The sequence below is a fragment of the Capsella rubella genome, unplaced genomic scaffold (genome assembly GCF_000375325.1).
Source record: "Capsella rubella cultivar Monte Gargano unplaced genomic scaffold, Caprub1_0 scaffold_1, whole genome shotgun sequence".
Taxonomy (NCBI): Eukaryota; Viridiplantae; Streptophyta; class Magnoliopsida; order Brassicales; family Brassicaceae; genus Capsella; species Capsella rubella.
Window position 1 is genome coordinate 3,385,502 of NW_006238923.1, and position 9,990 is coordinate 3,395,491.

At 34.7% G+C, this 9,990-nt stretch overlaps 2 protein-coding genes across 3 annotated transcripts; both read right to left on the minus strand.

Annotated features, from left to right (window-relative positions):
- Positions 1 to 461: 461 nt before the first annotated feature.
- Positions 462 to 3,851, minus strand: LOC17896855 (protein prenyltransferase alpha subunit repeat-containing protein 1). 2 transcript variants are annotated; one of them, XM_023777358.1, is made up of 10 exons: positions 3,545 to 3,851; positions 3,021 to 3,371; positions 2,824 to 2,934; positions 2,568 to 2,658; positions 2,270 to 2,338; positions 1,964 to 2,041; positions 1,706 to 1,789; positions 1,556 to 1,606; positions 966 to 1,217; positions 462 to 765 (listed from the first exon to the last, which is right to left on the minus strand). In XM_023777358.1, the coding sequence occupies exons 1-10, from the start codon at positions 3,625 to 3,627 to the stop codon at positions 646 to 648; spliced, it is 1,290 nt and encodes a 429-aa protein (XP_023633126.1). In that variant the 5' UTR covers positions 3,628 to 3,851; the 3' UTR covers positions 462 to 645. The 2 variants fall into 2 exon arrangements, with proteins under 2 accessions (XP_023633126.1, XP_006307601.1); XM_006307539.2 differs by having other exon boundaries at positions 966 to 1,205; positions 3,545 to 3,850.
- A 501-nt stretch (positions 3,852 to 4,352) lies between these two features.
- LOC17898139 (transcription factor bHLH74) lies at positions 4,353 to 7,255 on the minus strand. The gene is made up of 8 exons (XM_023789485.1): positions 5,891 to 7,255; positions 5,571 to 5,762; positions 5,412 to 5,477; positions 5,238 to 5,306; positions 5,046 to 5,117; positions 4,833 to 4,952; positions 4,665 to 4,749; positions 4,353 to 4,573 (listed from the first exon to the last, which is right to left on the minus strand). The coding sequence occupies exons 1-8, from the start codon at positions 6,359 to 6,361 to the stop codon at positions 4,551 to 4,553; spliced, it is 1,098 nt and encodes a 365-aa protein (XP_023645253.1). The 5' UTR covers positions 6,362 to 7,255; the 3' UTR covers positions 4,353 to 4,550.
- Between the last annotated feature and the right edge of the window lie 2,735 nt (positions 7,256 to 9,990).

Below are 9,990 nucleotides of genomic sequence, written 5' to 3' on the forward strand. Positions count from 1 at the left end.
GGTGACTACCTTGTCGGCGAATTTTTGTCCGTCAGATTTTAACCAAATCCACTCGATTGTTACACGTGGAATTTGAAAACGACAGTTAAAAACAGTTTCTCTTTTTTTGCCCGGGAAAATTGAAAAGGTAGCATACATCTCTCTAATCCCCTGTATGATCCGCGTGGTTGAAGTGTGACAGTGAGACCCATTACAAGGACCCGTCTCATTAAATATTCCCCATTTGACTATAATAGCTTGATCCCTTTTATACATGCTTTATGAGGTATGCTTTTAACCGATTTGGTAATCTCTTTCGCTGGTCAACAACAATAATATTACAACTTTCCAAAATACGTATTACTACTTTTAATCTTTACTCAATTTGGAAGCTTAATTTGTTTTTTCGTCCTTTTTAATCATAGGTTTGGTTATACCATTACCATCACTCAAAGACTCTGCAAAATACTTCATAACGGAGATTTGTCGGTTAAATTCTTCATTAATCAACTTAGATTAAGCTATTGTCGGCAGAGGCAAAAAAAAAAAGTCAAACAGATTCTGAGACATGGTTTGACAACAATTTACGCAGAATGCAGTCTTTCTTCCAGCTATTAACGTAAATGTGGAGAAAAGATAATTGTATTTGAAATCTCAGAAGAATCTTCAGACATTCACCAAATGAAGCAAAAGTGATGGTCTCTCTTCACCTATTATGCTCAGTAAACACTTCACTTTCTCTCTTCCCAGCTTCTCCTCGAGCATTCTCCACAATTCTGGTATTTTCTGCTCACAAACGAATGCACATAGCATAAATCAATGAATTCATCAAAGTAAAATAACTCTCAAAATATAAAAAGAGGAAACGTCTCAGGTCCACCATATTTATATCATTCTGCTATACGGAATACTCTCAACCTATTCTTGGATTTTTCTGCACTTATGTGATTGACAATAACGGCAATTTTTTTAATGACCACTGTTACCTTTGTCAGCCATAGCATATAGGCAACAGCATGCAATGCTTGAGCTTGAAAATCTTCAAATTTGGTATCCGGAACTGTCATACAAGATTCTAGAAGATGGATCTCATTATTGATGAAGTTGGCAATTTCTTCATTCATAATGATACTACTCTCTCCGGGTTCAGGTGAAACATCTGAATGGTTGCAAGCAAAATACATTATCCAATTAAGAGAGAGGAACCGTCGATGAAGCCATAGTGCCTGATAGAAAAAGTGTAAGAACTCAAATAAGTCACTAATTCGAACATCTCCATAGTAGCATGACAACAAACTGTTTAGAAAACTCTCTTTGTCGTCCAAACCACTATCGCAATGATAGCTCACAAAAGAGAAAATCTGTACTTGGGCTACGTTTGCAAAATCCAACCTCGTTGTTCTATAATAGGGGACAATATACAAAATTTAACTTGGTCATACTCTCCTACCAGTCAAACACATTGTTGAATGTATTAGTAGCTTTTACAACAATACAATACAGATATCGATACTAGATCTATATAACATGCCCATCTCTACACTAGTTTATGATTAAAAATCAAAGACAACCATACCTCTCGCCCCACATAACGTTCTACCAATTCTTTGTTCCACACCAGCTCTTCCTGTCATATCCATGTAGCACAAATGTGAAAATAAGATTACCCGGCATAATATTAATGGTACCATAACAGGTATGGGTTAGTAAGGAAGACAAAGCGTACCTTCCAGATTTTATGTGCCTGAGTTCTATCATAAACATTGTTTCCTTTCACATAGAAGAAATCCAAAACCTTGAGCATCAGTCGCTGGACATTAATGAAGAAAAAAAAGTTGAGCTGCATGGAACACTTCACCAGATTCAATGGAAAATGATAGATGTACTTTTTACTTCCAAGACCGAACATAACTTGGAGTGAGTTAGATTGATATATACTCTAGCTTTACCACAATCACGTCAGCTGAATATGTGCGACTCTTACTCTGCGATAATGGAAGCAAGAACTATCGGCTACATGAAGCCCTGCCCACCCTTTAGATTTGTTCAACTCTTGTATCACCTGGAACAGACAACATATATATGTAATCGAAATCACATATCAGAGAAAAACTTATGGTGTATCTTAGACCATATGAAACTTATAGCTAACAAAAGTAACCAATTTAACGAAATCAGAGATTTGTCGCAAAGTTAAGGAAATCTGACCACACAAAATGTTTACAAGTTCAGACAAAATATTCAAAAGATCAAAGATATCTGAAGCAAAGAAATGTAGAAGGTAATTTACCTGCTCAATTGCCATGTAGGAAACCAACCAGCAACGGTGATACCAAGCACGATAATTCATCTTTGATCTCTGCAAAAAGCATGTATTTTGGTTAGGAGCATAGTAAGTGGTTGTCTGTCATAGTAGTAGGAATTGTAAGGAATGGACTTTGAGGATCAACAAATAGAAATCTTGGAGTGATAGAACGTTTAGTATATACACAATAGCTAAACTGTGAAGACTAGGACAAAGCAATATTTATTTCATGAGCTATATGATGAACCTTCATTAGTTAAAATCATCAAATCTAGAAGTAAACCTCGCCTATTGATTCCACTAACTCAGATTCTTTGGTTATAATCTCTTGTGGTGTAGAAAATCTCCGAGAAATCATCTTAATTATCCACCTTCTGTTAAAATAAAAATCGAATATTATGAGGAAAGTAAATGGACAAGAACAAGTAGGAACTATTCAGTGTATAACAGAAACTATCAGAAAGTGTGTTTGCATAACAAAGGATAATAATGATGGGAAACATTGATTCTGATGAATACAATAAATCATAAAGACCGACCTATGGCTCCATGTTGACTCACTCTTTGGAGAATTTGAAAGAATGAGCCCAGAGAGACGAAGTTCTTCAGTGAATGCGGAAATTTGATCCGTTTTTGACAATATAAACTTCCTATCTCCAGGACACACATACAAGATGAAGTTAAACACTAGGAAACATATAAAGCCAATTAAAACAACTATTACTTATATGAGTACCTAGCATTCCATGCAGTTCCAAAATCTGAGCTTAACAGCAAAAGAGCTTGGCTATGCTTCATGACATCACTCTCGGGAGTAGAGGGGGAACAAGAGATATTCTTAATTTGGGACTCACTACATACGTTTCCATGGCATTTGTACTCATCAAGCGCAAGAAGAAACACATGTTTGGCATCTTTACATAATTGAACAAGTATATCAGTAGAGATTCCCAATTTGTGATGTTGGTTCCAGAACTTTCTTGAGATTTCACTGTTGAGTTGGACTTCATGTTGATACACATTGGAGGAACCTGCTTCTTTATCCAGCAAGGTGAACTGTGAGGGGTGGATAAACCCTACTTCATCACTGAATCCAGAGAGACAAATTATAAGTAATAAGAGGAAGCGCATGAACTGAGGAGTGAGGATAATGGTAAGAGAACAAGAAGGAACCAATTCAATCACAACAACGTCATACAAAACTCAAAAACAGGATTACACGTACTAATTTACTCAGATGGGAAGAACGTTAATACTCACATAAGAGGGTCAGATTCAAGAACATGCTCAAACTGCTTCAACAAGCCAAAGCAATCTTCTTCAGAACTTGGTCCTTGTCTCATAGTCGTTTCGCTTATAATTTCTCACTATCTTCGAGCTCTGAATCTGGATTTACCTTGATGGAATCGGAATTCGATTGATCCTCAGTGAAGGTTGGATTCCCTAAAAATTCAGGGATTTCGCCGGAGAGAATGGTTTAGGCCGGAGAGATTTGAGTTGTTCTCCGATCTCGCTGGTGATAAATCAATCACACGCAAAGAAAAAGGAAATAAAAAATTTATTACTCCTATTATTATTTACCTTTTTTACTCAAAACTTGTCGAACCGAATTCATTTCTTTTTTTTTATAAGATTTTCCTTTTTTTACCACAAAAAGAAAGTCGCAAAAACCAAGCGTTGCAGCAACTAGTATCCAACAATCCATGAGACTAACCACGTCTGGAGATGGGTAGCACTAAAGTGTGTTCTAGGGAGACGGATTTAGGCGTTTTTGATGCTACCCTCGTCCTCGTGTAGTCGTGTGTGAATATTGAATACTGGGCGAGAGTGCATTCTTCCATATATTATTGTCACACTTCTATCGAGTTGTTATGTAATAATAATAAGAAGGCTTCTCCCATTAACCATGTTTTGTTTTATTGTTCTCTGTCTCCTCGACATGCGTTTGAAGATCGAGTAGCTACTACATTCAGTACCTTCATATGGTATAGACCATTATCGAGTTCTTATGTTCTGGACTCCACTAATGGCTATTTCTTTTTTAAATTATGCTTGTACATAGCTAGACTTGGATAAAACAATGCTTTTCTGATTTCCATATTTAATAAATGCATTCTTCGTTGAGAAAATAAAACAACAACAACTGAGAATCCAAATCCTTCTGCTTTAGAAAAATAATAATAATATGGAACGGAAGAAACACAATATGATACTTAGAACCAAAGCCATCTTCTATACAAACTCCCTGCAAGTTTTCCTTCAACTTCTAGAGCTCTGGTTTCAATCGACCTATGATAAAACAAGAAAATATCAAAAACATAAATACATTTGGAAAATACAGAGAGACGAAGAGAAGTAAGTTTGAGTCGCTTTTAGTTACCATTCGGTGAGAAGCTGGACATAGTCGATGGATTTGAGACGAACCCCATCTGGTAAAGGTTTTGTAGTTCACTCTCTAGTGTTGTCTGCAAGATGAGATCATAAAGAGACATGTAAATAATGCCAAAACAATGAACATGGTGTTCATACTTCTAGCTCTGTTGCTTACCTGAGGTAATGAGTTGTATTGTGGATTTGTGGTGGTAGAAAGGTTCGGTATGGTCCCTTGAAAACCGGTAAAAGGATTCAGCCCAAGTGTAGGAGTGTTCCTGTCTCTGGACTGCAAAAGCTGAAAGGAGAAAGTGGCAGGTTTAGTACTACTTATTCATAACTTGCAGACTATTATTTCAATGTAAAGTTTTGAGGGATTTCGAGCTCTTACATCTTTGGCAAGAATCCTGTCTATATCAACGTTGATTTCTGGATTCACCGTTGCAAGTTTCATAGACAAAAACTGAAAAACAATTACAGCAGTGTGACACATAATCATCAGAACGAAAAATTCTTTCAGACCATACTGTTTCCAAATTAACTTGAGCGTTTCAAGAATCTTGCATTGTTGGGATATTCTTACCTCAACTTGTTGTTGCAATGACTGAACATAGTTGATGATTTCATCGAGCATAACTGCTTTACCGGTGATCTAGTTAAACAATTAACAATAATGGAGACTTTCAGATATTTTTTATTGGACAGCAAAGGCAGTTAAACTGCTAAAAAGCAACCTCTAAGCTTAAGCCCACTCTACCTTGTTGCATCCGGGAACAAGCTCTTGAAGCAATCTCATCCTTTCACTGATTTTTTCTCTTCTAACCTTCAAACAACAAAAGAAACAGCAACCCTCTCAGAACCAGTAATTGGCAGAAAACAAAGAGCGAATACTCATAATTGGTAAAAGAGTCCTTACCCTTTCTGCAAGACTGTGACTATTAGTGGCTTGACCTCTTCTTGCCCTCATATGAATGTAGTTTTCTTTCGGAGCTTCTTCGCTCTGTGAGCTCTCTTTGTTCACAGTCTCTTTACTCTGATCATTTTTGTGTTTCTTCTGGCTCTGATCACTTCCCCTTTGAGGGTCTTCTTGAAATTCCTCCACAGCTTTCTGCCAATTTAACAACACTCACTTGTTCAGCCCCAAACCATCTAAAGCTTCAGTATTTTCTAATTGTTCTTATCAAATCTTTGGAATCTAATGCTACCAAAACCAGTTTCTGTTAAGTTTATTATTACCTTGTTCCATTGTGATTCGGCTTCAGGTAGCCTTCTTTTCCCAATTGGGGAAGCACCAAGAACACCATCATCTGAAACCTGATGATGATCCTCATGATGAGACTCTCCAGCTCTGATCAATCTTCCAACACTTTCCCCTTTCTTGTCTGAACCAAGAAAATGACCAATTTGACCACCACCACAATCACCAAACGGAAGAAGACTCGGAGGCATCTCTGCAGCATAACCCGAACCCGAACCGGGTTGGTAATGAGAGAAGCAACTCATCCCTGGATTATCCATCGCCATTGAAGGGTAATGAGAGCTAGAGAAGCCGCCAGCACCATTGACAACTGGATCCCAATCTGCAGAAGAGAAGAAAGGATCTGCCTTTGCATACAAGGGCATTGGCGTAATTCCAACTCTTGAGATCCCACTCTCATCATCTCCATGCTTAAAACCCATCTCTCCTTCATTACTCTCACCACCCATTCTTCTGATTCAACAACAACCAAACAAGAACCCTCTAAAGAAAAGTAATTTCCAATTTCAAAACCTGGTTTTGCTACTTTGGCAAGGAAACAACTGAAGCAAACCAGTTTGCAGATTTTTATACAGTGGGGAAAAATATAGAGGAAGATATGAAATTTTTATTTTTAAAAAAAAAGATAAAAACCAAATCAACAGAGCATCAAATCTAAATGTAGCAGAAGCAAGTCACAGGTTCTTTTAGGAAAGAGAAGGAGAAGGTATGGAGAGAGAACCCTAGGATAAATGCTTATTCGTACTCTCAAGTCAAGGGAAGAAAAATAATTAAAGAGAACAAAATAGACTTATCATAGACAAAGAAAGCTGAGAACTTTCAGAGCATAAAGTGGTAACAAGCAACGGATTTAGCTAAGTTACAGCTCACAAGAGCTTAACCAGGGAGAGAGAAAAAGAAAAGAGAAAAAAAAAAGTAGATTCGCTTTTAAGAGTGTGAGAGAGAGCAAAGTCACTATCTCATAACCAATCTCTTGAAAGAGGGAGAGGAGCAAAAAAAAGAAAAGATTTGGCCTTTCAAAGATGAATGTAGTTGTAAGCTTATGAGAGAAAGTATGTGGAATTTTAAATATGAAGGAAATTGAGACAGAGGAGCAAGAATGTTATGGAGACAAACCCTGTTTGAGATACTCCAAGATTGTGGTTGCTTTCGAAAGAGTACAAAAGAAGAATCAAATTCTTCGGTGGGGAATTTACATCATCACTGTAAACCTAAACCAGATATATAAGGGAAGAGATGGTACACTCGATTGAAAGGGTATCAAATGCTGTTTTTGCTTGAATTGGGGTAATGTAAGAGAATTTTATTAAAAAAAAGAAAAAAAAAACACTGAGAGATTCACAAGTTTGGGTACTTGAACAAGCAACAATGCAAGCATCAAGTTCTGAACTTTTTATAGAATCAAAAGGAACAGTAATAATAATTGTGTTTAATTAATGGGGCAATAAAAGACCTAGAGAAAGAGAACAAATAAAGCTGATAGATTACCCCTAATTTGAGATACACAGAGAGAGACTAAACAGAGGAGACATAATAATATGATTATTAAAAAAATAATAATAACAAAGACAGAACAACTACTGCCAAGCCAACTGCTTTATTTTGCTCTTTTCTTTTTTTTTTTCATTATTACACAACCTAATCTACCCTCACTCTCTAATAACATGCCTAACTTTTTTTCTTTTGATAAATACATGTCTTAACTTTTACACCTTTTTAAGTTTTTTTTTTTTTAATTTACACTAGTTTTACCACCCTTTTTCACTTTTTTCCTTCCAACACAAGAAAGACCAAACCTCTAAACATAATTATGAATCCAATTGTAATATTTACCAGTTCTATATCTATCTATTGCTGAAATGCAGCTAATTAAGGTTAGGTAGATTTGACATTTTAAATGGTAAAAAATTGCAGATCTTTACCATGCTTTCAATCAATTTCTCAAACAATATATTATATTAAAAGGGAGTGTCATTCGTTATATAATTTTTTGGTTAATATCTCAAAGTCTCAATGTACAAGCAAGAGGTTCTTCTCTTCATGCCCAAGCTTTGCTTTCTAGCTTCTACTCTCTGACATGTGCTTTAGAATATTATATCATATACAAGTACCATATACATGCATGTATATATATGTGAACAAATATAATAGTATAATTATGTGTGTGTGTATATGTAGATAATATTATTATTATTTTTTACTGACACAAATTGCCAACTAAATATTCTAACAGAAGACTCTTTGCTGTGACACACTCATATTTTTGTTCTGAGTGCCAACTAACCCCTCTTTTGGAATCATTTTTTTACGTTCAGCTTTTGTAACAGCCGTGTGATTAAACCACTACGTTTAGATCTCATCTCCTCGCCGTTGGATCCAAGCAACATCTTTCTTTTTTATTCTTTTTCTACTACTATTTTTTCGTTTCTATTACAATTTTAACTTTAGATTGTTTAGTTTCATTTTGAATAAAATTGTTTGGATTTAAAACTCACTCTAATAGTGAGTGTTGTGATCACATCATTTTTTATACTTTCTTAATTTCTCAGAATGAAAAGTATAATCTCACATTTACTAAAAGAATATGACATAAGGGAATTATTGTTTTTTTTTTTTTTGTAAATTCAACAAATATTGCAAGTTGAGGACAAAAAATCATTTCAGCAAACAAAAAAAAATCCTGCTTTATTGAAAATGCCGTTATAGTTTTACAGTGCGTAAAGTTTTATGAAGGATCCTAAAATCTAGGTGATACTATTTGTTCGTGATGTCATTTTCCGAATACATGCAAAGTTAAACTGGCGAGAGACTTTGACGACTTAATTCTTCTTTTATTTCCTTTTTTCATTTTTCCGAAAACGATACTCAATTACTCATACTCATTACTATAAAAATATAAGAAATCACAGCAAAAAAAAGAAAAAAAAAATCAGCTAGCAATATTGATAGTTGCCTGAAAACCTCTCTTTAATTAAGAGATTTTAATGGAGAAAATTTACAGAATGCTAATTAATGTACCGAATAACTTTTTTTTTTTGGTCAACTAAAGAAAATCCTAGATTAGTACAGAAAAAATATATTTATAGGAGGAAACATAAGGAATATAAGGGAATCTTATACTATCGATTTATTTTTTAAAAAAATAAAATAAAATGATTATAAGTATAGAACTTATAGTCAAGTTACAGCTGTGAGTAAGACTTGGAGAAACAAAGAGTTTCGTAGTACTACGTAGTGCTTAAGCATGAGATAACTACCCCCACCCTAAGCTAACAACCAATAAATCAAATGGTCAAACCTTTTAATTATTTGGTCAAAACTCCCCACAATCTTGGTTAGTTGTAAACTAGCTGTAAGTCTGTAACACCCCAGTTGATCCCCTAGCTCTCTTCTCTCGTGTACTTGCCACGGCTGTTGTCTCTATACATGTGTTTTATTTATGCTACTCTATTTTTTTTTTATTTTTTTTTGGGCAATATTTATGCTACTCTATATCTACTTTTTTACATTAGTACATGTGTTGTTCTTTTCCTTCTCTCAAAATTAAATCAGTCAATAGATTTAAGTATTGAGTCAAATTATATGTTCTCAAGAAATCCTATATTTGGAGGTCATTTCTGATTTTTAAAATTTATATAAAATAAAAACGTATATATATATATATATATATATATATATATATATATATATATGGTTTTAAGAAGGATGTAGTAATTATCTATAAATGTAGTTAGGTTCGGTCCGGGAAAGTATAACTTGTTTATTCAACTTGGAAATGCTTCTCATCATTGCAAAACAAAGCAGAGGGATTTAAGATCCAACCAAATTATGATAATTGAAACTTGCACACAACTCTTTCGACGACATTACTCCAATAATTATATATATATATATACTCCCATATATGGGACCATATTATATAACTCTTGCACTTAACTTTGCATACAGTATATATGTATGTACAAATTCATTTCCCTAAACTTATAAGTCAAGTATATATATATGTAGTAATTTTTGTAACCAATACATTCCATGCATGAAGTTTTAATTTTGAATACAGGAAATTTAGTCACTTCAG

Excerpts from the sequence above, each read along its gene's own strand:
- LOC17896855 (XM_023777358.1), bottom strand. The coding sequence starts at position 3,627 with ATGAGACAAGGACCAAGTTCTGAAGAAGATTGCTTTGGCTTGTTGAAG. Across the intron at positions 2,935-3,020 it reads GGAACTGCATGGAATGCTAG|GAAGTTTATATTGTCAAAAA; the intron begins GTACTCATATAA and ends TCCTGGAGATAG. Across the intron at positions 2,339-2,567 it reads TAGTGGAATCAATAGGCGAG|AGATCAAAGATGAATTATCG; the intron begins GTTTACTTCTAG and ends TGCTTTTTGCAG.
- LOC17898139 (XM_023789485.1), bottom strand. The coding sequence starts at position 6,361 with ATGGGTGGTGAGAGTAATGAAGGAGAGATGGGTTTTAAGCATGGAGAT. Across the intron at positions 5,307-5,411 it reads TTGTTCCCGGATGCAACAAG|ATCACCGGTAAAGCAGTTAT; the intron begins GTAGAGTGGGCT and ends TTGTTTAACTAG. Across the intron at positions 4,953-5,045 it reads ACAGGATTCTTGCCAAAGAT|CTTTTGCAGTCCAGAGACAG; the intron begins GTAAGAGCTCGA and ends TTCTCCTTTCAG.